At 38.7% G+C, this 27,480-nt stretch overlaps 2 protein-coding genes and 2 pseudogenes across 4 annotated transcripts in view; all 4 read left to right on the top strand.

The window, feature by feature from the left end:
• Window positions 1-22,813, top strand: part of LOC126588957 (uncharacterized) — a 30,372-nt gene extending 7,559 nt beyond the window's left edge. Inside the window, exons 2-7 of one of the 2 annotated variants that reach the window (XM_050254123.1) lie at window positions 20,069-20,154; window positions 20,238-20,432; window positions 21,322-21,633; window positions 21,791-21,955; window positions 22,287-22,370; window positions 22,492-22,813. In XM_050254123.1, coding sequence (XP_050110080.1) covers window positions 20,125-20,154; window positions 20,238-20,432; window positions 21,322-21,633; window positions 21,791-21,955; window positions 22,287-22,370; window positions 22,492-22,599 — 894 coding nt within the window. In that variant the 5' untranslated portion in view covers window positions 20,069-20,124 and the 3' untranslated portion in view covers window positions 22,600-22,813. Of the gene's footprint in view, window positions 1-20,068; window positions 20,155-20,237; window positions 20,433-21,321; window positions 21,634-21,790; window positions 21,956-22,286; window positions 22,378-22,491 lie in introns of both variants that reach the window. The other variant, XM_050254124.1, reaches the window with a different exon arrangement.
• Window positions 9-24,569, top strand: LOC126588960 (uncharacterized; annotated as a pseudogene).
• LOC126590489 (uncharacterized) lies at window positions 56-2,285 on the top strand (annotated as a pseudogene).
• Window positions 2,896-27,480, top strand: LOC126588958 (uncharacterized). 2 transcript variants are annotated; one of them, XM_050254126.1, is made up of 3 exons: window positions 2,896-2,938; window positions 26,404-26,479; window positions 26,581-27,480. In XM_050254126.1, exons 1-3 carry the CDS (start codon window positions 2,915-2,917, stop codon window positions 27,270-27,272), a joined length of 792 nt encoding a protein of 263 aa, XP_050110083.1. In that variant the 5' UTR covers window positions 2,896-2,914; the 3' UTR covers window positions 27,273-27,480. The 2 variants fall into 2 exon arrangements, with proteins under 2 accessions (XP_050110083.1, XP_050110082.1); XM_050254125.1 differs by lacking the exon at window positions 2,896-2,938 and adding an exon at window positions 25,511-26,240.

The following is a 27,480-nucleotide window of genomic DNA, read 5'->3' as shown; positions in this document are numbered from 1 at the left end:
TATTCTTCCTGTGTGTATATGATGCGTGCAAGTAGTGTTTGAATTTATTGCTGAAATGGATGAGTGCCGGTGGATGCTTTCACCGACTGACTTAGCTGTCAAGGGGAACCCAGCAGCAGTTTGCTTGCTGGAGGAAGACAGAGACGACCGGTAGTTGCAGGCAGCGGCCTCTTCTCCGAGACATGTTACTTGACTCAGCTCATTGACTCGGACACAGCTCCTAGGTTCGGTGTTTCCTTCCAATTTCCACACCTTCCAATTTCCACTCATAAAACAACGTTATAGTTTCTCTGGTTTTAAGTTTTAAACTCATATCACAGTTTATAATAACGAGGTTGAAATATAAAATCCACGCAATAATTCGAGTGTCTAAGATCCAAATCTTGGGCAGCCACGAATTCAGTAAAATTGGTCCTTTTACTCTTGCGGTGTATAGATTTACTTGAAAAGCAAACTTTTCATGTAACTCAGGTTTCTCCAAGTTTGATATCAAGCTATCTAGTCTGAAAACTTGATTCCTTTTTGCAGGTTGAGCTTTGTGGCCATGCAACATTAGCTGCTTCATATACTCTCTTTAAGTCTGGTTTGATATTTTCCGACATTATCGCGTTTTCAACTTTGTCTGGAATCCTAACAGCTAAAAAGGTTCTAGATGTTAAGACAGCCAATGATGAAGCACAAGAATCCTCCTATTTCATTGAACTGCACTTTCCTGCTGCCCCGTCTAATGAATTCAACTCTGATGAGGTTTCAGTTTATCTCCACGCCTTGAATGGCGCTTTTCTATTATTGAAAGAAGGAGGGCAACTGTCACAGGATGATCTACTTGTAGGTCATGCAATCCTTCTAGGAACCTGCATTTTCGGTTCCATATTATCAGTTCAATCAATATAAGCTTATAACTTTTCCTTTCTGATGGTTCTGTTTCCTTCTTGTTTCATTTTCCGCAAGGCTGTGCTTCCATCAGCAAAAGCGGTTGCAGATTTACAGCCCAGGGCGGAGCCACCAAGGGACTAGGTAGTCCCTGGCCCATCCTAACTTCATCTGAGGTGTGAACCTCATGGAAGAAGATGAAGCAAATGACGTCGTTAAACTGTTTTGATTTTAAATCGTTTCGGCTGTCTAATGAAACGACAAGTTTGGCAGGAGAGTTTTAAAAGAGATGTGCAATTTTAAATGGAAAAAGCAACCCCACTTCTGGTTCGATCTTCTCACCTAACAGTAATATACATCCTATAATTTTCTTAAGCAACCCACCTTCTTTATTTGCGACCTCTCCCCCTTTTCCGTCTTTTTCTACATCTTTGTATTTTCTTTAGTCTTCCACAACCTACCTCTTACTTGGTTGTCTTGGTTTTTACATTTTTTTCTTCTTAGTATTGAATTTAAGAGAATTTTTTCAGTTTTGTGAGGATTACACAAATTGCATATGTCAACATGTTATGAATTAAACTTTTTACACACACTCGTATATATATATATATACACATATTTGTGAAAAGCCCATTCTCATTCAGAATTCTGGCTCCGCCAGCCACAGCCTGATGGAATAAAGTCCGGGGTGTAGGGGAGTCCTTGCAACAGCGATTGCTCCCCCAGAGTCCGGGTATGATTTTACAGTAAATTCTTTGCCCCTAAACACGGTGTGAATGAGGTATGCTGCTTGCTCACTTATCATTTTCCGGTGTTGTGACAAAACTACAACTGATAAAAATCTGGATGCTGCTTCTTTGTTTATGTCAGGATCCTGTTTGTGGGAGCGCACATTGTGTCGTAGCATCATACTGGTGCAAAAAACTTGGAAAATCTGATGTTGTTGGATACGTGGTACTCTCTCTCGCACTCTATAGCTCTCTTTCTCGCTCTTCATTCTTATCATAAACTTACAACCCCGTATATTGATACATTATCGCGTATGTTTAGGCATCACATGGAGGAGGAAGAGTACGCATTCATCTAGACGAGCAGAATCAAAGGGTGCTGCGTCGAGGGAAAGCGGTTACTGTGTGATGGAAAGAACTGTTTTAGTTTCAAATTCAATCTATTGTGTTTGGTTATCCTGCAGTTTTCTTCAAAAAAATCTGTATTCTGACTTGTTAGTTCTCCATTTGGCATGAAATGGTGCAACTTTGGACTTGTTTCCAAAATGAACATACTCAAGCAAGCTGTATGTGAAACTTGCTAGTTCAAGGTGTAGTTTTCGCTCAATTATTTAGTGTGCATGAAACACGGTCACATAGTGTTACTATTCCACTCAAATTATAACACGTGAATTTGTTTATTTATTTATTAAGACATATCGATCATTTCGTCCACTTGATTATAAAACATTGAATGGCACACCATGTAGCATGTGCAACAACATATCAACCGTGTCGCATCATACTGAAATGTATAGTCTGGGTGAAATAAACTCAGATTATTGTATTTCAGAGCAAATAATCTTCGCACATGAGCCGTTGATCTATTTGTAATAAGCTCGGTACAAAATTGTGACTAAGTTAACCGCCATTTATAAATTTGTAAATATTGTGAAAATAATTTAACGGGTACGTAGCCATTTACTTGGATTTTTAAGTTATCAATTTGGAAATCATTTTGGTTCAATTCGGGGGATTCAAATCCCTCACTCTTCATGCAGATATCTTATGCACATGAATTCTTGATATTTCTCTTTTAATCTGCACTTTCACAAAATATTTTCTGCATATAAAAAATCATTAATACACTAAATCAAGACATAATTACATCCAATTTAAGATAATTACATCCAATTTAAGATAAAGGATACTATATATATATGTCTGCAATTATAAATACCCTTCTCATATTCCTCATAAACTGCAAGAAACCTCCACCATCTGAGCAGAAATCTCACTCTTGATTTCAGGGCTATATTCCAAAGCCACCATCAATGGCCCACAATCACATTCCTCAGGTACTTTCCCATTCCCATCATTCCAAATGAACTTATTTGTATATATATATATACACATAAACATACACACACACACACACACACACACACATATATATATATGTTGTTGCATGCTGTATAGAACTTTGTGTACATAAGTACCCTTTGAACTATATCATTGCAGACAGAGATTACAAAAATTAACATAGAATGTCGCAAATTATCCTAGCAGTCATATGAATGCAGACTTTATTCAGATTAGCGTTTTAAATTGTGTCATAGCATTTACGTAGCAAATAATGTGCCTCTATTTATTTATAACCAGTATGTATATCTGCATATGTCGTTATAGGATCATTTTAGAGGTTTCGGTGTTGCACGCCCCGACTCTAGCCTTCATTTCATTTTGACAGGCTAATGTGATTGATTCCATGAAGGGCCCAAGTGCAAAGAAGAAGAGTCCTGTTGATGCTGATAAAGCGGCCGTCTTGAATGCATGGCGTAGGGTTGATTGTCGAACAAGAAAGGCACTTCGCCGTGGCGTTTTTGCAGAACTTGTTGAGTTCTATGAGGTAATTGTAATTCCTTATGTTGATCTCATATTGGTTCCGTTATTTGTCTGGACACTTTTTGTCATCACACTTTTCTCTTCAGCATCTTTGGCATTCCGTTTTCCATATTCATCTTTCTCTAAATCAAATTGTAACCTTGAAAGTCCTAGGATGAGTACTAATTTAACCTATAACTAAATTTCAACTTAAAACTGATCCAAATTATGGTTTAAACTAATCAGTTATGCAAACTAAATCCTACACGAATATTCAGAATAAATATAAGGAGTACGCACATGATGTAGGATTTAACGAGGCAAAACCCACCAAATGCAATCAGATAAATCCCACCAAATACAATCAGATTATCTTGAAAGCATGTTTTAATAATTAATATAGAAAGGATAAGTCATTTTAAAGAGATAAAGCACACAATAGATAAGAGACCTATCCCAAATACAAAAACATGAGATATCAGATAAATGTAGTTAGATGCATGCGTACCATGCTTCTTGATTCTTTTAACGAACAAGGTTTTGTCAACAGCTCCTCGAGTATATCCTTTCCTTAACAAATGAGTTGAGAGTTTTTTCATACCATGCTCTAGAAGGCCTGATATCTCTTATAGTGTCGGTGCTTGTGCCAGATATCAAGCTGATCCAAAAGAATCGCATCTGGAAGCTATCAAAAGAATCATCAGATATGTGAGTGGCACGGTTGATTTTGGATTACATTATTCCTTTGAAACCAATTCTGAAATTGCTGGATTTTCAGATCCCGATTGGGCAGGAAATGCTGATGATCGAAAAAGTACTCCAGGAGGATGTTTCTATGTTGGAAATAATCGTGTTGCTTGGCATAGTAAGAAACAAAACTGTGTTTCTTTATCCACTACCGAAGCTGAATACATCGCTGCTGGTGGCTGTTGTACACAATTGCTTTGGATGAAGCAAATGATTAGTGATTATGGCATTAATCAAGGCACTTTTTCTGTTTTTTGTGATAACACTAGTGCTATAAACATTTCCAAGAATCATGTTCAACATTCTCGTACCAAACATATTGACATTCGTCACCACTTTATTTGTGTCTTGGTTGAAGAGAAGGTTTTAATGTTGGAGTTGATTGCCACTGAACATCAACTTGTAGACTTGTTTACTAAGCCTTTAGACACTCATCGTTTCGAAACTCTTCGAAAGGCATTAGGAATCTGTTGTGTCCTTTAAATTTTTTTTTTCATTTTTCATGTTTTTTTACTGGGATGTGCCATCCACACACCCCATTTTACTTTTCACACACCCTTTGTTAATTTCTGTTTATTGATCTTCTTCAATTCATCCAATCCGACAACCGAAAATTAGAAGGGTGTGTGAGAAGTAAAAAAAATGTGTGTGGATATCACATCCCTTTTAACTTAGTTGTTTCTTCCTCAAAATATTGAAAACGAAGTCCATTATTTTTTTTTAGTTTGCAAAACTTTTGTCCACTACATTATTTGCTTTGTGCTAAACATAATATGTTTTGCTTTGGTGGTTGATACTATATGTATGTTTTCTGATTAAACATGTCTACTTGCCTGAAACTCCGCCCCCTATGAGCTTTTGAGCCTCCAGTTAGTGTATGCATTTTTCATACACTTTTAAATCGTTTATGTGTGCTCTATCTTATGTGATTTTTAACTCTCTAGAACTTGCTTTGAGATCTCTCGAGGCTTTGTATTGCTCCTTACTCTCTTTTTGAGATGAAAATAGGAATTAAGTGGTTCCATCATTATCATATACGCCAGTGTCTTTTTTTTTTGGGAACTTTAACGAAAAGCACCCGGTACTGTTCACTTTAACGAAAAACCACATTTTTACACTAAAAAGTCAATCCTGCTACTATTCACTTTACCCTTTATTTTGTCATTATCATTAAAACTTAAAGTTTTCAAGCCCGTTTTCCTTTTTTTTTTTTCCCTTGTCCACGGTATTGCGCCTCTCCTTCAGTATATACTATCTTCCTCACCTTTTATACTCTAGTTCTCACCTCCGTTGCCCCATCCACATTTATTTACGGAGAGAGTCCACGATTGGTTCACCATTGAAGAATTAATATCGTGATAACAGTAACTTCCCAAGTCAAGAAACGATACTTTTCAAGAAAAAAAAAACAAAAAAAAAACAAGATTCGTGTGTATAACACACATGGTGGTTGTTTATCTCTGAAAAAAAATCAAAGGTACAGTTGTCCATGAAGACCACAATATATCAAATGTGCAAAGCACTTTTTATTGCTCCAGTGGTTCTCTCTGTCTCAACCTCTCTCCAGTTTTATTTCTAAAGGACTCTATAGCTTCTCGGACTTCTGTCCTCCTTATTCTCCTTTATCTTAATCGAGTGCCTACGTCCTGTTATACCTCTTCGTACGAACCTATTTCATCTCTTGAGGGTAAATTGTTGATGTGTGGAGATGAGATTGATCTGCAAGCCTATGGTAGAGTATTCACATAATGATCTTTTTGAGTGTAAACACTTCACCCAAAACACTTTGAGTGACATTTGAGAATATTCCTTGTGAGTTTAGGGGTTGCTGTTGAGTTGGCTTGTTTAATCAGATTGCATTTCTATAGTCTCGATTGTTTTGGCTTTCTCTAGTTCGTATTATGTTTTTGTGGACATTCCATAAAAAAATTATTAAAAAAAAAATCGTCATTATCCTTATCTTTGCTATATCCTTTCAAATTTTAGATAATGTTGATTGTTTTATTTTTTGATTATCTTTTTGGTCTTTTAGTTGTTTTGCATTTGGACTCAACTTTTGTTCTTCTCTTATTTATTGTCGTGCTTTCAATTGCTGTCCATAACATCTTTTTCATCATGGTTTCCTCACGCAAGTCTGCATGTCCCCATGCTTTGAAAGGCAAGACTCCTATTATCACTCCTTCATTCTCTTATCCCTGTACCCGTTCTATGACTCGTAAATAGTTTTCTTCCTCATGTGCTCCTTCAACTTTTCCTGCCGTTGATTTTTCCAACGAGATCTTCAAACACATTCTTGATCTGCGCCAGCAATTCTCTCTGTTGGAGCATTTCATTAAGATTTCTACCAATGATCTCAGCCATCGAATTTCTCAATTGGAGCATTGTCTCCAACGCATCCCAAACCACATTCTTGTGCCTCTTATCCATCTTTCATCCTCTAATGACGATTCTGGATTCAGTCTCGCTTGTGTTACACCGCCTTCCCGTATTCCTTGTTCACTTGTTCTGGAACATACATCGCTGCCAACTCCTACTCCAGAGGATGATCCTGAGGAGGATCCTGAAGAGGATCCAGAGGAAGATCTCTACTGGGTTACCTATGAAGACTCGCTGCCCAAGCATGATTGATTCTATGACTTCTTTGGCTTTTCCTATGACAAAAAGGGGGAGAGACTTTAGCTAGGGGGAGAGATTTTAGCTAGGAGAGTATTTTAGTTTAGTGAGAGTTTTAGCTAGGAGATTATCTTAGTGAGAGATTCTTTTAGTTTCTTATATTTGGAGAATAAACGATCTTTGAATGATTATCTTTATTTCTTAATAAAGTATATTTTTATTGCAACATCTATCGTTTGTATCTCACGGGTATTTTGTTTAATGTGTGCAGATTACAGCCTTCAGTGCATAAGTTTTAATATTTTTTTTCTTTTCTAAATTGTTGCAAGTGAGGGTTTTGTCTAGGAAATTCCTAAAAGGGAGATTACAGCCTTAGGTATTTTGCTAGGAATTGCCAATTTTACACTAACAATCTCCCCCTTTGACATTTCCTAGACAAAACCCTCACTCGCAACAATTTAGAAAAGAAAAAAAATATTAAAACTTATGCACTGAAGGCTGTAATCTGCACACATTAAACAAAATACCCGTGACATACAAACGATAGATGTTGCAATAAAAATAGACTTTATTAAAAAATAAAGATAATCATTCAAACATCGTTTATTCTCCAAATATAAGAAACTAAAAGAAACTCTCGCTAAGATACTCTCCTAGCTAAAACTCTCACTAAACTAAAATACTCTCCTAGCTAAAGTCTCTCCCCCTTTTTGTCATAGGAAAAGCCAAAGAAGTCATAGAATCAATCATGCTTGGGCAGCAAGTCTTCATAGGTAACCCATTAGAGATCTTCCTCAGGATCCTCCTCAGGATCATCCTCTGGAGTAGGAGTTGGCAGCGGTGTATGTTCCAGAACAGGTGAACAAGGAATACGGGAAGGCGGTGTAACATAATCGGGGACTGAATCCAGAATCGTCATCAGAGGATGAAAGATGGATAAGAGGCACAAGCATGTGGTTTGGGATGCGTTGGAGACAGTGCTCCAATTGAGAAATTCGATGGCTGAGATCATTGGTAGAAATCTTAATGAAATGCTCCAACAGAGAGAATTACTGGCGCAGATCAAGAATATGTTTGAAGATCTCGTTGGAAAAATCAACAGTAAGAAAAGTTGAAGGAGCAGATGAGGAAGAAAACAATTGACGAGTCACAGAACAGGTACAGGGATAAGATAATGAATGAGTGATAAAAGGAGTCTTGCCTTTCAGAGCATGGGGACTTGCAGACTTGCGTGAGGAAACCATGATGAAAAAGATGTTATGGACAACAATTGAAAGCACGACAATAAATAAGAGAAGAACAAAAGTTGAGTCCAAATTATGGTTTAAACTAATCAGTTATGCAAACTAAATCCTACACGAATATTCAGAATAAATATAAAGAGTACGCACATGATGTAGGATTTAACGAGGCAAAACCCACCAAATACAATCAGATAAGTTCCACCAAATACAATCAGATTATCTTGAAAACGTGTTTTAATAATTAATATAGAAAGGATAAGTCATTTTAAAGAGATAAATAGGTAAGAGACCTATCCCAAATACAAAAGGGAAATTTTATTTGAATCCATATAACTTATCTCTACACCCAGCTTACTCTTTACACCCATATTATTTTTTATCAAACTATTATTCTCTCTTTATACCCAATTTACTACCAATACTACCCTCACATACTCAATTCAATATGCAAATTTATACACCCATGTTTTCACATTAGAAGCTACCCGGATCAATCTCATGAAGATCCATGCTAATTAAATCCATTAATCTAATTAAACACAGTTGCCATGTGACTATGAGAGTCAAACCAAATTAATCAAACCCTAGTTAGTTTAACAAATGCATGCATATATTGCAATCTGACTTGCAGTACTGGGAATAATAGCTAGCAAGCATGCACGGAAGTTAGAAACTGAGAAACTATTTCAGAATATATAAAATAAAATAATAATAAGATCACATGACTAATTATAAACACTGAACAGTGCACAAACAAAATGAAATGAAGTGCAATGATTATCATGTTCTCACATGTTTGCAATGCATCTACATAGCAAGACTACTAATTAAATATGAGTAACATCTGAACGTGTTAATTAAAGAATTAAAAGAATTTTAATTACTTAATTAAACGGGATAGTTAAAATTGAAGAAAAACACTTGATTTAAAACTAGGTGTTGATCTTGATCAGTTGCTGCTTGTTGTTTTAGTAGTAGCATAAGTAAAAGCAGGTTTATGCAGGTGATGAGTAGTGTTGGAGACGGTGATGGTGATGGTGGTTGTGAGGTTGGTGGATGGTAGTGGTGGTAGTGATGATGACGATGATAAAGGTCTATGAAAGCGTCTTAGGATTTTTGCCAGGAAAGAACGTAAGACAAAGATTACGTGATGGTTAGGGTTTGATTACTGGGTGGGTTTATTGATACATTTTATTTTTATTGTTAATTTCATCTTGTATTTAATGGTAATAGTTAGATGCATGCGTGCAAACGTACCTAAATAAGTATCGGTAAGTATCTTATTTACGTAACATCTTTGCATCGAAAGTGTGAGAGACATCCTTAGACTTAAACAATTACAATGGAAAATATGTAACAAATCTAAGCTATTATTACAGACTTAGGCATTTTGCTAGGAATTACCAATTTTACACTAACAAACCTGACAACATCTTTTATTGTCATTGAGTATAAATTCCCTTCTCTTTTCAGGAGCGCGTACGGGCTTTTGTTATAGAGACTGAAGAGGAAGATGGAGATGTTCTCATCCTGTAGGTCCAAGATCCTCTCCGTCGATTGTTGCTCCATGGTGTTTGTGAGGTACATTTTCTCATTTATCTTTTCATATGTATTTTCAATCATTAATTCATGCCGGATCTTGGAGCTGTGCATTGAGACATCCACTAAAAGTATTGCACGATGAGATTACCCATTCTTCACGTCATTAAAATCACTTTTGGAAGTAATCTAATATGCATAAACGGATGTTTGAAACAGTTCTACAACTTGGTCTTGGTGACGGTTGCTGAATTGGAGAATGGGGAGTCAACTAAGATGACCAAGATAACGAAGAAAAAAGGGTGTTGTTTGGGATAAAACTTGAACTTTGGGTTAAAAAGGGATTAGCCCAAAAGAAGGTCCAGAATGAGGAAAAGTCCAAGGCCCAGCCGAAGCCCAGAAGAAAGAATGAGCCTTTTTCCCGACCAAATGCAGATCATTCAAACCACCTGCTCACCTACCTAGAGGTCAAGTGGTGTAGACCAGCCAGCTAATCAGCCCAAAAGTACTTTACAATGGTAGTACAAGTAAAAAGTTGACGAGTCACTGCCCTTCAGATGCATTCGGGCAAAATCAATACTGCAGGCAGCCAAGCCAAATCTTCTATAAAAGGAGGAAGAAAAATCAGAGACAAGGACACTTAATCAAACAAACAAATACACAAACTCTGCTCAAGCCAGATTTGCATACGAAACTGTAGTCAGCACCAAGCCTTCATCTCTTTCGGGATCAACCTTCACCAGAAAGCCTTTGTAAAAACTCTGCTACCCTGTCTAAATCTTGCTGTAGTATAGATTCCCTCATGTAAACTCATCTTCCAATCTCCCCTTCTAGCACTCAAACCCTTTGTAAATCACAAAGAGAGGAAGTTGCAAGACGATCAGCCTTGCCCGACAAGGTGAAACCTTGCCCGACCTCCTTTGTTTTTGTCTTTCATTCATAAATCTAGTAATATGATGTATATTTCCATCTGCATCCAAGTTATTTCTAGCCAGTTTATGATTAAAAGACTTATAAGTTCTAACCATTCGGGCAGGCAAGCTTGATCAATTAAAAGTCTTTGGTCTCAAGGCATAAAAAAGAACCTATGTGGACTTAACCCATCCATGACAGTCCTTGATAACAAGATGTCTGAAGTTACTTGGGGCGCAAGTAATTGGCCTATTTTCTAGTTTTACTTCTGTTATATCATGATTGCTACATAACGCTTGAGTATAGAATTAATTCTGATAGGAAGCCTCAAGGCCTATATCTAAGGCCTGACAAAGGCACCTATATGAGTTCGTTCTGCTCTGCAGGCTTGGGCGATTAAAGTATAACGGTTGTAATACTTCTGCAACAATGAAACAACCAATATATGTTCAAGTATTTGGTTAGTTTTGACGGGAAACCTCAAGGCCTACACCTAAGGCCCCACAAAGGCACCTTTCATAACTAACTTGGTCTCTCGGACATATATATATAATAAAACTTAACATCTGTTTTACATCTATCATGCTAAAGATGGCAGTGGCACGCCTGGGTACTTAAAGTTGATTTTGATTGCGAGCCTCAAGGTCTACACCTAAGGCCCTACAAAGGCACATTTCAGAATTAACTCTGTCATTCTCTTACAACCCGCCAATAAGCAGAAGCCCGACAGACGATATCAACCGGCGCCAACCTCTCGGGGAGCTGTGTGCTCGTTGGCCAGGAAACGTCCTTATTGGATATTCCCCAAGACGAACATAGTTTTGGCATACCCAGTGAGATTCACTTTTTCAATCTCGCATGTCAAAGAAGAAAAGCCATAAACCTTGCAAAAAGAGTACAAAGTACGAATCATCTCAACCTTTGCTACAAATGACAGAACAATCAGGAAATTCTTTTTCTCCATTAGGACATGTGGTCTTGGAAAGCCCAACTTCATCTGGAAGGTCTGAAGGAAAAGGAACTAATGAAGAATTGCAGACTAGTATGATACAAGTGTTGAAGAGCATGGAAATAATCTCTTTGGAAACTAAGGGAGAAGTAAGTAGACTTTGTACCTTAACAGGGAATCTACAGAGGAGACTAGATCTGGAGTTCTCTACTTCAAAAGGTGTTCAAGGAAGTATGATGAGCCAGGCTACCGCCAAAAGTGAACCAGTTATTCCCCTATTTCCGTTATTGGAAGAAAAAAAGGATAAGGGAAAGGAAAATGAAGTTCTTGAGGGAAGTCAGTCCATAATTGAACCGGTTCTAGAAAAAGAATTCCCTAGCTTCCTATTATTATCATTTAATAATAGGAAGCAGAGCGAACAAGAAATGACGAGGTATGGGATGCCCATAATAACCGGAGAACCCAGCGAAAAAGAAGGCTTTATCACCTCAGATAAGCTTCCTCTTTATAGGCCACCTCCGTTGGCTAATAAGGGAGGAGGAGCCAACTGGAGAAAGCCCGAGTCAAAAAAGGAAGCAGGTACGGGCAATGACCAAAGCCCAAAGAATGAAGCTGCTCTTATCTTCCATAATAATAATACAGCTACTCAACAACTGAAGGAAGAACTGGCTGAATTAAGGAGGACGGTGGCCTATAATGCTCAACCACAAGCTCGTCCAATATTCAGGGTTACCTATAAAAAACCTTATCCTAAATATATTGATGAGCAGAACCCATTTCCTATCAACTTTAAAATGCCTGCATTCCCAACATTCACGGGAGAAGATGGAAGTGTGTCCTCTAGAGATCATATTTTCAAATTCTCCAATCATTATGTGGTATATGAAGACAACCCGAACTACAAGTTGAGGTTGTTTGGAAATTCATTGGTAGGGCTAACATCTTAGTGGTACTTTCTATTGCCCCCTAACTCTATTGCCAACTGGGGGCAGATGGAGATGGCCTTCTATGAATAGTTTTACAGAATAGAACCAGAAATGACTATCAATGACCTGGTTGAAGTCAAACAATACGACCATGAGATCGTAGAAGATTTCATGATGGGGTTCAGAAAGATAAGAATGAGATGCCAATTCCCTGTTAACTAAGCTCAGCTTATATCAATTGCTCAGAGGGCTTTAAGATTACCTCTGAGGAAAAGGTTCTATGATACACAATTCAATGAGTTACAGGAGTTGGTAATCGCCGCCATAAAGTATGAAAGATTGCTGCTAGAAGAACAACAAGTGAAGCATACTTTAAAGACTCTTCCCTTTTACAAAAACAAAGCTGTAATTCATCGTGTGGATGTGGAAAAAGCAAAGCCATAGCATGAAGATGGCCATGATAGAGAGGAAATTGATGTTTGTGCTGCTGAGATGACCACGCCTTTCAAACTATTAATGGTGAAAGGGTTGGTTCAACCCATCAAAGACCAGAAAATCGTAATGAATGATGTAGGGTTCGTCTCTATGAAACCTCCCAAGTACTAGAGTTATTCATTTGACTTGGCCAAAGCTCCCGAGATCTATGAAGAACTGGTGCGGGCAAGAATAATTTTACCCGACAATACTAAGAAGATGCCTAAGCCAGAAAAACTAAGGGGGAAGAAGTATTGCAAGTTGCACTATACCTTCAACCATTCTATAACCAATTATGTCCAGTTCATAGATTGGATACAAGACCTTATAGTGAAGGGAAAAATGTTGCTTGACAAGCCCTAAACCAGTATGATGGTTGATACAAACCCGTTCCCGGAGGCCCCTATCAATACGATCAACATTTGTTATGAAAGAAGAGGGAAATAGATCCCATGTTGCCCCAACACCTCCACGTCAATAATAGTATTAGAAGGAGGACCAATTGATCATGATTAGGTCCTGAAATTGGTATTGGTAAGGGAAGCAGAAAAGAAAATAAAAAGGGGGGCAAGGAGTTGCCCGAAGATATAACATAGGATTTACAATGCAAATGGGGCCATGAGCGAGACAAGCAGAGGCAAAACACATGTTCATTTTGATAAAAGAAGGGTTACAAGTGATTCTAGTCTAACAAATTTACATCTTCACTCAGAGTAATTATTCGGGAATGATAAGTCTACATGATTGTAAAAATTCTACCAAGTTCGGCTAGAACAATGTTGCTATTAGCAAGTTGAGATCTAGTGTGTTCTAGCTCTAAGTTTGACTTCTTCACTTCTTCAATTTGATGTTTAAGGGTACCAAGAAGGGTTGTTTGCTCAGCCTTAAGAACAATAAGTTGTTCTTCCAACTTCTGGATTTCAAAAGTTACCACTCCAATCCTTTCTTTTGTCAGCAAGCCCTCATCCATTAACTGTTCGACCTGAGCAGAAATACTCGATTCCTTCTCCCTGAAGCATTTTACACGATTGGCTTGTCTTTCAACTCTCTGATGTTGATCCCTGAGAGCCCTCAAGTTCTCAAAGAAAGAAAAAAAGGAATCATGTTGGGTTTTGGATAACTGGCCGGCCTTGAAGAGCTTTATCGTAACCTTCTCTATGTCATGAAGAGCCTTAAGGCTGAACGAAGCTGAGAAGTCTTTTTTCACCCAATCTTGGAAAGCTCGACGTTGCTCTTGAAAGCCAGAAGGTTCAGAAGAACGCTTTAAAGATTTCAGCCTTGTTTCAAGTTGCCCGAATTCTTCAAAAAGTTCGGGCAAATCAGCAGTTGTTGAAAATGAAAAAGAAGGGAGAGGGGTTCATACTCCAGTTTCTTCTGATGGAGTAGTAACTGTTGATAAGGCGACTTCAGTCCCGGTCATCTCAATTCTAGGGAAGGAAATCCCTGTATCTCCAGAAGTTGAAGAAGGCCGGGGGAACTCCATTTTATACACCACACATGGGGGAGACTTGCCCGAAGCCTCTCTTATGGCCTGCTGCGAGAACCAAAGAAGACTAGATTAAAAGAACCAAAGAAGACTAGATTAAGGCAAGAAAACAGTTAAATAGTTTAAAGTAGAAAGAAACTTTGGGAAGAAGAAATATGCCTGAATGGGCCCTAGGGTTTTAAAAGAAAGAGTTTCAGCTCCTGTTTGAGGATGAGAATCACTACCACCAACAGGGGAAGAAAAAGCTGTGCCCGAACCTTCACCAATGCCCTAAGAGCATCCAGGTATTATAGCAATTGTTAGTAAACAGGTATGAGAAGATAACAGAAAGAAAAATATATCTATACCTGAGTGAGGGGAGAAGAAGGGGGTTCATCGATAGTAGCCATTGGGCAAGGAAACACTTGCAAAATAGCTACCCTTGGAGTCATAGGAATTTCAGGGGTTACGGGTTCTTTAAGTGTTACCACTGATGGTCGTCGTGATTCATGTATTGGAGATGGCTGGAGGAAATGTAAATGGAAAGTTAGTACGGGCACAATGTATAGAAGTTCAATATCAAAACAACTGCTCACCAAACTGCTGTCTTCATTTACAAAATGCAACATAACTTCTGTTGTTAGATTAAATTGAGAAGATGGAGTTACATCCAGAGCAGAAGGAGAAATAGAAGACTTTGGAGGGGAACCTTGGCTAGGCAAGGGGGCAGATACCCCAACCTGGATAAAAAGAAATGAAGAAAAAAGTTCGGTCATCTATTCCAGAAACCTCGGGCAGAAGAATCTTTTCTTCATTTACGGCCTAATCAGGCAATCATGTTCAAAGTTTAAAGAAAAGTAAGGGAGATCATGCAGATGAAAATACAAGTAAATACCTCACGCTCCCTGATGATGGTCTTCTGCAGATCTTCAGCTCTTTAATGCGTTTCAGTTCCTAGTGGACCCTCTATGGGTGCGATAGTTGGTTTCTTAGAAGTATGAGGCCCTGATTTAGAAGAGAGTAGGGACAATCAGATAAGGAACAAGGGTGGCAGTCTGATTAAATGAAAGCAAAAAAAACTTACTTGAAGACTTTTGCTTCATTATGCATGCCTTAGAAACTGGAGCTTAGGAGGTTGAAGATTTGGAAGCTTGGATAGTCCTCGCTTTCTTACTCCTTCTAGTGAGAGTTGGCCGTTTAGGTTTGGGTGGTGATGCAAGTTCAGATTCTGAGGTCTCGACCACAACTACTTTTCTCCGCTTAGACGCCTTGATGTTTACTTCGGGTACTTCTTCAACATCTGAATCTCCAAAAGATTTTGAAACATCTCCGCCTACTCCAGCTTTTCACCTTTGAGCTTCTACTATGGCTCCATGAAGAACTGCTGCATCAGCTGAATCATCATCTGATTCAATGGATGCCGTTTCGACATCTACTTGAGCTGCAAGATCAAGGAAAATAAGACTAAATAACTTTAACTTCAAAGGAAGGCAGAGTCGAGGCGGGGAGAGAAATACTTATCAAAAGTAACCAGTTCTTTTGCTGAATCATTTCCTTCCAGTTTCCAAGTTCGCCCGAAATTAGGTATGACTTGAGGGAAAGTTGACAAAAGAGACGGTCGTAAGTTTCTCGCAAATCTCCTCCATATTTCTTGGTCCATTTGGCTTCCCACTAGGTGGAGAAAAGTGAAGTACATTCGAAGTTCAGAATTATAGACTTTCGGGCAACCTGATTCATAACTTCAAGACTTTGTCGGGCAACTCGAAAGGTCACCTCTGAAGGGGATGATAACCGGAAGGAAGTGCCACAATGGACAGAGTAAAAAAAGGGGATAGGAATGGCTTGCCTAAAGCCTAATTATTTGCTACAAAAATTAGGGTGATACAATTCTAATCGCGATCATAACGGTTGCCACGAACTTCCCAGGCTATGTCTCTTTGTTGAATACAACTGATGAATTTCTCCTTGCAAAATGAGATGGCATCTTCTCCGGGAGTGTCTTGGAATGCTTGATTAGAGAACCAAGGATATCTCCTCAAAACTGAAGTGCCCCACTCCAGGTATGATCGGGTTCTACAAACCTTGAAGAAATAAAAACAGGCAAAAGTAGAGTGACTTGGGGCGCAAAGCATAAAAAAAAACCCTATGTGGACTTAACCCATCCACGATAGTCCTTGATAACAAGAAGTCCGAAGTTACTTGGGGCGCAAGTAATTGGCCTATTTTCTAGTTTTACTTCTGTTATATCATGATTGCTACATAACGCTTGAGTATAGAATTAATTCTGATAGGAATCCTTAAGGCCTATATCTAAGGCCCGACAAAGGCACCTATCTGAGTTCGTTCTGCTCTGCGGGCTCGGACGATTAAAGTATAACGGTTGTAATACTTCTGCAACAATGAAACAACCAATATATGTTCAAGTATTTGGTTAGTTTTGACGGGAAGCCTCAAGGCCTACACCTAAGGCCCCACAAAGGCACCTTTCATAACTAACTTGGTCTCTCGAACATATATATATAATAAAACTTAATATCTGTTTTACATCTGTCATGCTAAAGATGACAGTGGCATGCCTGGGTACTTAAAGTTGATTTTGATTGCGAGCCTCAATGCCTACACCTAAGGCCCTACAAAGGCACATTTCAAAATTAACTGTCCTTCTCTTACAGCCCGCCAATAAGCAGAAGCCCGACATACGATATCAACCGGCGCCAACCTCTTGGGGAGCTGTGTGCTCGTTGGCCAGGAAACGTCCTCACTAGATATTCCTCAAGATGAACAGGCGTCCGATCAAACTTCCAAAGATCACTCTGTCCCATTTCTGGAAGATGAACAAACAAGGAATGTGGTGATTTCATTTCCATCTGGTTAATGTGTTAATAAAGTTAGGCATCATGTGTTGTATGTAACCTTGTGAATTACACCATGTAAATTACTCACTCACATTGCCCTGATCGTCTCCTACAACTAGTTCATTGATCTCTCAAGGGTTTGTACTTTGTAAAGATTATGTCATAATGTACTATTTCCGTCGCTCAACGAATGAAGTTGATTGCAAGAAACTGATTGGAGAAAGCTAAAGTGTTCATATAGTTTGAAACGACCCATGAACCAATACAATCATAAAAGGAATTAACTTGGCTCCTCGATGGACGATGATGAGTTCCTCCTCAAAGTAATTTGTGATTAAATCACGGAATTTCAAACTTACGGGCGTAACTGTTCTTATTATAAATAACTCTGAAATATAAAAAATCAATAAAAGATGAGATCGGCCACCTTGTCTCTTGTCTCTTGCATCTTAGGTTTTAATCTTCATCTCGTGTTGGACTGTGATTTGTTAGTATGGAAAGAAAGGTTCTCACACGCAATGTGCTTGCTATTTTCTGTTGGAACTTGTGAGGGATTCCCAATCCCACGTCGCCCAAACCTTTTTCAAAACATCTCTTTATAATTAAGTTCACTCACTTATGATTTGAAAAGAATTGGGCCAAGGCCATGGGATCTTGGTCTCTAGACTTGGAGGGTTTGGGTGCATATATTAAATGTCAAAGATGGGCATTGGGGCTCTTGGGCTCGGATGGATGAAAAACACAAGTATCATTTTTATGTTTTTGATTTTTGCATTCAGTTTTTTTCTAAAAGGATAAAACTGATTACGTGAACAGTTACAATTAGGGCTGGGCATGGGCCGGGCCGGGCCCAAATTCGAAGGAACCGGACCTACCCGTTTTAAAATGTAACGGGGCCGAGCCGAGTCGGGTAGAGAGATTTTAAGTTTGAGAACCGGACCTAACCAGGCCCGTTTCAAACGGGCCGGTTCGGGACGGGTCCATGGGTCCAATTACTTTTTTTTTTTTTGGGTCTGACATTGGGCTCCTTTTTTTATTACCAACAACTCACATATTTACATTTACAAGAGAGGCCCATACAAACACAACAACAAAAGTATGGACCTGATAACAAAACCAAGCCCAACAGAAAAAACCCTAACAGCTTGCATCCTCCGCCGCTGCATCCTCTGCCGCTGCTGCATACGAAAGAGTAGCGCTTTTCCAATCGGCACTCCACCTTGTAAGACTGAGTCTTGTTCTACAATCGAAAACTAAATTCAGAAGACAAAGCTTGAGCAATCAAATTTACAATACAAACAAAAAATGACAAAGCTTGAACAAATAAACAAATCTCAACCAAAATCAAATTGTTGGTCATATAAATTTCAGAAGTTATATACAACTCTAAATTACTGAAAGATTAGCAGATTACTGAAAGCTCAAGCTTGACAACTTCATCTTCATATGCAGCTTACTAAAAGATTCAAAATTTATGCAACTTCATCCAATTTCCCCACCAACCCAGAAAATAAAAAATTCGAATACTCCCCATAACCTAGAAATTTCAAAAATCCTAATTCAAAAGTCCTAAATCCCTGAACTAAAAAACCCAGATAATTCAAAAACCCTAATCTAGAAATTACCTTAATTTGAGCGAAGATGACATGATATTTCGAATCGCAGGATGATGGTGCTGTTTTCGACGGCGGTGATGGGTGGTCACATTTGGGAGAAGTGTCAGGAGACGATGGCGATGGTGGTGTTCACAAGAGGACTCGACTCGAGTGGGAGATGGGACTGAGAATCGAGAGGGTGGACTCTAGGAAAGAGAGATCAAGAAGGAAGGACGAAGGAGAGGGGACTGAGAATCGGGAGGAAGGATTCTGGGAAAGAGAGATCGAGAGGGACGAATATGGGGGAGAGAGATCGAGATGGAGGACTCGGGGAGGGCTCGGGAGTCTTCGAGAAAGATGTGATATGTGCGAGATTTGAGTGTGTGTGTGTGTGTGTGAGAGAGAGATTTGAGTGCGCGCGTGTGTGTGTGTGATACGGTTCGGGCCGGGGGCCCGTCACTTTGGAAAATTGGAACCGGTCCGCCCCTTTGTTTACTTGGACCCGCCCCGCCCCGCCTCGTTTTGTACATAAAATATTATGGACCCGCCCCGTACCCGCCCCGAACCGCCAATACCCGCCTCTACCCGCGGGCCCAGGGCCCGTTTGCCCAGCCCTAGTTACAATCGTTCTTAAAGATAAACATGAACGACTTTAACTGCTCCATTACGCCATTATAAATATGGCCGTCAGATCAGAAACCAAAACAACAAGTCCATCTCTTCCTTTTTCCACATATTCACAGATAAACACCACAATCAATTCGCCAAGAATCCAAGTTCGAGTGCAAAAACTTGGATTAGATAGTTGTATCATGCAAGATAGGCATCCATTGAACTACTGCACTAGTGTATGGCAAATTTATGTCTTAGGAAATTGCTTTTGCAAGCCTCTATCTTCAAAGAACAAGTCAGTGATTTGTGATTGTATATGTAATTTCATTAAGTGTTTATATTTCGATATATTGTATTTGTTGTTCAAGTTGTCATTCAAAAATAAACCATGCAAATTATTTTATATTGTATAAGTGACATTTGATTGGTTCTAACATTTTCCACATAAAAAATCATAGGATATGATATGAAGGAAGAAAGATCCCATACGTGCTTTAGCATTTTCCACATGGAATTCATTGTATATGTTGGGTTGCGGTTTGAAACTGCTTTAGCATTTCTTCTTAAAAGTGCTTTGTGATTTGCTTTTACCAAAAGCGCTTTTGTTTTGAAACTCTTTACCCACCCGCGAAGAGTAATATATATATATATATATAGAGAGAGAGAGAGAGAGAGAGCTACTTTCCAGGTCTTTGCTCCACAATCATTTCGATTTTCCATTCCAATTCCATGGCGAAGAAAGCTGTGAAATACTCTGTGGTACACTCTCTCTCTCTCCCCCCCCCCCCTCTCTCTCTCTCTTCTGTGTGTATGAATTGAGTGTTTGAACTTGCTTGTTGCAGGTGGACGCGTTCACAGACTCGGCTTTCAAAGGGAACCCAGCAGCGGTTTGCTTGCTGGAGGAAGAAAGAGACGACCAGTGGTTACAAGCCGTGGCCTCCGAGTTCAACCTCTCCGAGACATGTTACTTGACTCGGCTCACTGAGTCTGACTCAAGTCCTCGGTTCGGTCTCAGATGGTTCACTCCTTCCAATGAGGTATGAGCTCACCTCCCTTCAATTCAACGCTTTCCATTCATATCATATCAATCTTTACACGTTCCTTGGTTTCCAATTGTTCAACTTTTATCTGGGTCGATATGGAATCCACCAAAAGATTTGAGTGTATCGATAACAGCCAGGAATTCTTTAAATTTGTTCCTTTTAGGCTTTTAGCATAAGGGTTTATTTGAAAGTGTAACTGGGTAGTTAAAGCAGTTGGAAAAGTGCTTCTGGCTTGTAAAAGCACTTGGACTTTATTAAAATTTGGACGTGCTTCTACTAATTGCGCTTCGAGCAAAAAGGTTTATGAGTGGAAGTGTTTTCTAGATAAGCATTTCAAACGGGCCTTTAACTCAATTTTTTTTTTAAAATTAGATATTTAGAAATTCTTAAATCTTAATCTTAACCAATATATGAAGTAGAAAGTTCAAAATTGTTGATCTCTAGAGTTTCCTTAGTTTCAAGTGTTTAACTTTTAAATGCACACGCTAACAAGGTTGAAATTTTAAATTTACCCCATGATTTATTAGAAAGTAAAAATGGTTCCTTTTTGGCATATGGATAATTTAAAACTGGTTCCTAAAGACGCTTTCTAACAGAAAAAGTTGAAATTGCCTATGGGTTGAACCAAAAATACTTGGAAGAGGTTTTTTTTTTTTTTTTTTTTTTTAAAGTTGGACGTGCTTCTAACAATAATGCTTATGAGCATAAGTACTTTCTAGAAAAGAATCTCCAAACGAGCCCTCACTCAGATTTCCCTAAATTTTGATGTGATTATGTGGCACTCTACTGAAGTGGTATTGCTAATGTCTTGATTTTGTCACCAGTGTATGAAGTAGCTATGCTTTCTTCATTGATCTTGAAAATTTGATTGCCTTTTGTGCAGGTTGAGCTTTGTGGTCATGCAACATTAGCAGCTGCATACACTCTCTTTAACTCTGGTTTGGTAAAGTCCGACATTGTTGAGTTTGCCACATTATCCGGAATCCTAAAAGCTAAAAAGGTTCCAGATGTTAAGACAGCCAACGGTTTGAATACTCACAATGGGGAAGCACAAGAGTCCTATTTTGTTGAACTGAATTTTCCTGCCGACCCGTCTAATGAATTCAACTCTGGTGATGTTTCGGTAATCTCTAAGGCCTTAGATGGTGCTTCTATGGTTGAAATAAGGAGGACAACTGTCACAGATGATTTACTTGTAAGTCCTACAATCCTTCTAGAAACCTACATTTTCAATTCCCTATTATGCTTTCGATTGATAGAAGCGTATAAAACAACGGACAAATTTTTATTTTACTGGATTGCCTGTGCAGTCTAGCATGCACTCTTAAGTGATACTGGTTTCATTTTTCAAGGTTGTGCTTCCATCAGCAAAAGCTGTCACAGATTTACAGCCGCAGATTGATGCAATTCGACAGTGTCCAGGGTCTAGGGGAGTGATTGTTACGGGGATTGCTCCTCCGGAATCTGGATATGATTTTTACAGTAGATTCTTCTGTCCCAAACATGGAATTGATGAGGTAAGCAGCTTGCATTGTTCTCTCAGCAAGTTTCTCTCAAGTGCCTGATACCTGGTGCCAAATGCTGTTGCTATGTTAGATGAGGAGATTATGTATCTGCATCAATAAGCCTTCCTTTTTTCTATTTTCTTCTTTTTTTCTTTCTGCTAAAGTGGATTTAAAACATTTGAATAACCTGATTGGCCTTTTCCTGTGTCTTTCTTTTTCCGCACGATCTTTGTCAGTTTCATTATCCCAAGCTAAAGTATTGGAATATATCCGACTTAACCTGCTCACATGGATTTAAACCATTTGATACATAAGTCTGAATACTGCTAAATGTTTATGTCAGGATCCTGTTTGTGGGAGCGCACATTGTGCCCTTGCATCATACTGGTGCAAAAAACTTGGAAAGTCTGATGTTTTTGCTTATCAGGCACACTCTCACTCTCTCTCTCTCTCTCTCTCTCTCTCTCTCTCTCTCTCTCTCTCTCTCTCTCTCTCTCTGTGGTATTATAAAAATCTCAATCCCCTCATACGTTGATGTTTACTTTCAGGCATCACCTCGAGGGGGAGCAATAAACATTCATCTAGATGAGCAAAATCAAAGGGTACTGCTGCGAGGAAAAGCTGTTATGGTGATGGAAGGAACTGTTTTAGCTTGAAGTTGGAGTTAATTTTACTTTGAAGTATAAACATTTGAAATAAATAACTCAATTTGATGGGGAAAGAACCATTATATTTGAATTAAATAAATTTGAGCAAATTAGTTAGGTGTGCCTTTATTTTTCATTTCGAAATGTGTATCCCGAGTTCTTCATCTTGGCATCTTGAAAGGTGCTACTGCTGCTCAACTTTCTTCTCAGCCGAGCTGCTGAAGTCTCTCTCTCTCTCTCTCTCTCTCTCTCTCTCTCTCTCTCTCTCTCTCTCTCTCTCTCTCACATATTCTTCCTGTGTGTATATGATGCGTGCAAGTAGTGTTTGAATTTATTGCTGAAATGGATGAGTGCCGGTGGATGCTTTCACCGACTGACTTAGCTGTCAAGGGGAACCCAGCAGCAGTTTGCTTGCTGGAGGAAGACAGAGACGACCGGTAGTTGCAGGCAGCGGCCTCTTCTCCGAGACATGTTACTTGACTCAGCTCGTTGACTCGGACACAGCTCCTAGGTTCGGTGTTTCCTTCCAATTTCCGCTCATAAAACATCGTTATAGCTTCTCTGGTTTTAAGTTTTAAACTCATATCACAGTTTATAATAACAAGGTTGAAATATAAAATATCTAAGATCCAAATCTTAGGCAGCCACGAATTCAGTAAAATTGGTCCTTTTACTCTTGCAGTGTATAGATTTACTTGAAAAGCAAACTTTTCATGTAACTCAGGTTTCTCCTAGTTTGATATCAAGCTATCTAGTCTGAAAACTTGATTCCTTTTTGCAGGTTGAGCTTTGTGGCCATGCAACATTAGCTGCTTCATACACTCTCTTTAAGTCTGGTTTGATATTTTCCGACATTATCGAGTTTTCAACTTTGTCTGGAATCCTCACAGCTAAAAAGTTCTAGATGTTAAGACAGCCAATGATGAAGCACAAGAATCCTCCTATTTCATTGAACTGCACTTTCCTGCTGCCCCGTCTAATGAATTCAACTCTGATGAGGTTTCGGTTTATCTCCACGCCTTGAATGGCGCTTTTCTATTAATGAAAGGAGGGCAACTGTCACAGGTTTATCTCCACGCCTTGAATGGCGCTTTTCTATTAATGAAAGAAGGAGGGCAACTGTCACAGGATGATCTACTTGTAGGTCATGCAATCCTTCTAGGAACCTACATTTTCGGTTCCATATTATCGGTTCAATCAATATAAGCTTATAACTTTTCCTTTCTGATGGTTCTGGTTCCTTCTTGTTTCATTTTCCACAAGGCTGTGCTTCCATCAGCAAATGCGGTTGCAGATTTACAGCCACAGCCTGATGCAATAAAAAAATGTCCGGTGTCTAGGGGAGTCCTTGCAACAGCAATTGCTCCCCCAGAGTCCGGGTATGATTCTACAGTAAATTCTTTGCTCCTAAACAGTGTGAATGAGGTATGCTGCTTGCTCACTTATCATTTTCCGGTATTGTGACAAAACTACAATTGATAAAAATCTGAATGCTGCTTCTTTGTTTATGTCAGGATCCTTTTTGCGGGAGCGCACATTGTGTCTTAGCATCATACTGGTGCAAAAAACTTGGAAAATCTTATGTTGTTGGATACGTGGTACTCTCTCTCGCACTCTATAGCTCTCTTTCTCGCTCTTCATTCTTATCATAAACTTCCAACCCCGTATATTGATACGTTATCGCGTATGTTTAGGCATCACAACAAGGAGGAAGAGTACGCATTCATCTAGACGAGCAGAATCAAAGGGTGCTGCGTCGAGGGAAAGCGGTTACTGTGTGATGGAAAGAACTGTTTTAGTTTCAAATTCAATCTATTGTGTTTGGTTATCCTGCAGTTTTCTTCAAAAAAATCTGTATTCTGATTTGTTAGTTCTCCATTTGGCATGAAATGGTGCAACTTTGGACTTGTTTCCAAAATGAACATATTCAAGTAAGCTGTATGTGAAACTTGCTAGTTCAAGGTTTAGTTTTCGTTCAATTATTTAGTGCATGGGTGGTTCGGTATGGGATCCCATACCGAAATCCTTGTCCCGATTCCCAAACCAAATTTTTCGAGAATCCCAATTTGAATACCGATCCCAAACCAAATTTTCGGGAATCCCAATTTTCGGAAATCCCAAAATAGTTTCGGGATTTTGGGACAAATCGGGAATCCCAAAATGGTTTTGGGCTTTTGGACTAAAATTTGACATATTATGCTTATGTAACTCATTGAATGAAATGTTAGATTGTGCAAATATATCAAGTCTCATTCACATTCTTGGAAGTGATAGATTGTGCAGGCTGGTTAGTCTGAGACTGAGAATCTATTGCATCTCTTGCTAGTTTAAATGCAAATAAATGCAAATATAATCTCATATCGGGGCACAAGCAATGGATTGCAAACTGTAAACTTTACTTGAAAGCTCTTAACTTGACTGACAAGCATTGCTACCTTGCGTTGCTTTGCTGTCCATTTACGAGTAATCTGCATATGTAAAATACATATTTACAATGCCAACAATCTCCATTTATTGGTGTAAACAGTAAAGAGACTCAAGCATAGTAACTAGCTGATTCAACATTCTTGGTTTCGACATAAATAAAACAACATTGCTTACGTCATATCATAATTCATAACATATTCCATTCTCTGTAATAAGTTCAAACCATAAAGTCCATAATCAATTATAAAAGAATAATATATATGTATAAATATATATATATATATAATAATTAATAATATATATTTTCGGTTCGGTATGGGATTCCTGAAATATCGAGAAGCCAATCCCGAATCCCGTACCAAAATTTCGGGATCAGTTCGGGATAGCATCCCAAAAATTTCGGGAATTTCGGTTTGGGAAATTTTTGGTTTGGGATCGGGATTTTTTCGGTTCGGTTCAGGATTTTTGGGAATTTTTTCCACCACTAATTTAGTATGCATGAAATACGGTCACATAGTGTTATTATTTTACTCAAATTATAACATGTGAATTTGTTTTTCTATTTATTAAGACATCGATCATTTCGTCCACCTGATTATAAAACATTGAATGGCACACCATGTAGCATGTGCAACAACATATCAACCGTGTCGCATCCTACTGAAATGTATAGTCTGGGTGAAATAAACTCTGATTATTGTATTTCTGAGCAAATAATCTTCGCACATGAGCCGTTGATCTATTTGTAATAAGCTCGGTATAAAATTGTGATTGAGTTAACCGCCATTTATAAATTTGTAAATATTGTGAAAATAATTTAACGGGTACGTAGCCATTTACTTGGATTTTTAAGTTACCAATTTGGAAATCATTTTGGTTCAATTCGGGGGATTCAAATCCCTCACTCTTCATGCAGATATCTTATGCACATGAATTCTTGATATTTCTCTTTTAATCTGCACTTTCACAAAATATTTTCTGCATATAAAAAATCATTAATACACTAAATCAAGACATAATTACATCCAATTTAAGACAAAGGATACTATATATACATATATATATATATATATATATATATATATATGTCTGCAATTATAAATACCCTTCTCATATTCCTCATAAACCGCAAGAAACCTCCACCATCTGAGCAGAAATCTCACTCTTGATTCCAGGGCTATATTCCAAAGCCACCATCAATGGTCCACAATCACATTCCTCAGGTACTTTCCCATTCCCACCATTCCAAATGAACTTTTTGTGTATGTATACACATAAACATACATACATACATACATACACACACACACACATATATATGTTGTTGCATGCTGTATAGACTTGTACTTTGTATACATAAGTACCCTTTGGATTATATCATTGCAGACAGAGATTACAAAAATTAACATAGAATGTCGCAAATGTCAAGAGAAGCTCAAGAGATTCCTCTCAAAATTTCAGGGTAACTTTTTATTATAATTTTGTATTTTTGATGAACTGATTCTGGGAACATATACGAATTTCGTATTTTATTTATCTTTTTTATATCATATTTTTCCCTAGGAACCTATTCTGTTAAGTTCGACCCGGAATCCGGAAGATTAACAGTTGAATCCACGGTAGACAAGAACACGATCAATGAGGCCGTAGAGCATGCTAGGTTTTCTGCGGGGCTCATGTGTGAGGATAATACTCTGCCGCCCTCCCACAACAGTTTCTTACAACCCAAGGCAACCGCCAGCCACGAGTTGAACGGAGCACAAGATCAAGGGCTTGAGGTAATAAGATGGGCTCAAATGGGAGAGCTCCAAAAACTTCCCAACATCCACAGGCTGAAGAAGTTGGAGCTGACTCAATCTGGAAGCAATCGAAGAATCAAACTCACATTTTTCGACAAGAAACCTCAGCCTCAGCCACAACCTCAGCCCCATGCTAGGGTTAATGTCATTGATGTTAAGGATGATGAGCAAAATGTGCCCCATGGCGAAGGAAGCGGTGGCAATAGCTGGCCGGCGGACAAAGTTTGTGGAGATCATGAAGGTGGCGAAGGAAGCAGCACCACAAGTTGTGATGGTGGTAGCCACCACAACTTTGAGTTTCAATACGTTCATACTCCTGAGGCAGCAGGCAATAATAATAATCATCATGTGCCACATGATACTTATTTGCCTCCGACGTACCGTGACCATGTGACGGTGGAACGCACTGCGGTCCGGTGCGAGGAGGCCATTGCAAACAGATGCACCATCTTGTGATGGATACCGACCGTCCAGCATCTCCATTGCCAAATGCCATGACTGATCATTGACTTGTTTCTATGCTTGTCTTCTGATTTTACAGCTTTGAGAAATAAACACTAGCTAGCTAGGTAGCTAAAGGTGTACTTTTTGTGATTTTTTGTCTCATTTATTTTTGTTTAATAAGTTATCGTCAGTGATCTCAAATAATGTGATAATATTTTTT

This window comes from Malus sylvestris, chromosome 11, assembly GCF_916048215.2.
Source record: "Malus sylvestris chromosome 11, drMalSylv7.2, whole genome shotgun sequence".
NCBI classification, from domain to species: domain Eukaryota; kingdom Viridiplantae; phylum Streptophyta; class Magnoliopsida; order Rosales; family Rosaceae; genus Malus; species Malus sylvestris.
Note: the sequence above shows the minus strand (reverse complement) of the source record. Positions and strands in the feature narration are given on the sequence as shown.

Excerpts from the sequence above, each read along its gene's own strand:
- LOC126588958 (XM_050254126.1), top strand. The coding sequence starts at position 2,915 with ATGGCCCACAATCACATTCCTCAG. Across the intron at positions 2,939-26,403 it reads CCCACAATCACATTCCTCAG|ACAGAGATTACAAAAATTAA; the intron begins GTACTTTCCCAT and ends ATATCATTGCAG. Across the intron at positions 26,480-26,580 it reads ATTCCTCTCAAAATTTCAGG|GAACCTATTCTGTTAAGTTC; the intron begins GTAACTTTTTAT and ends ATTTTTCCCTAG.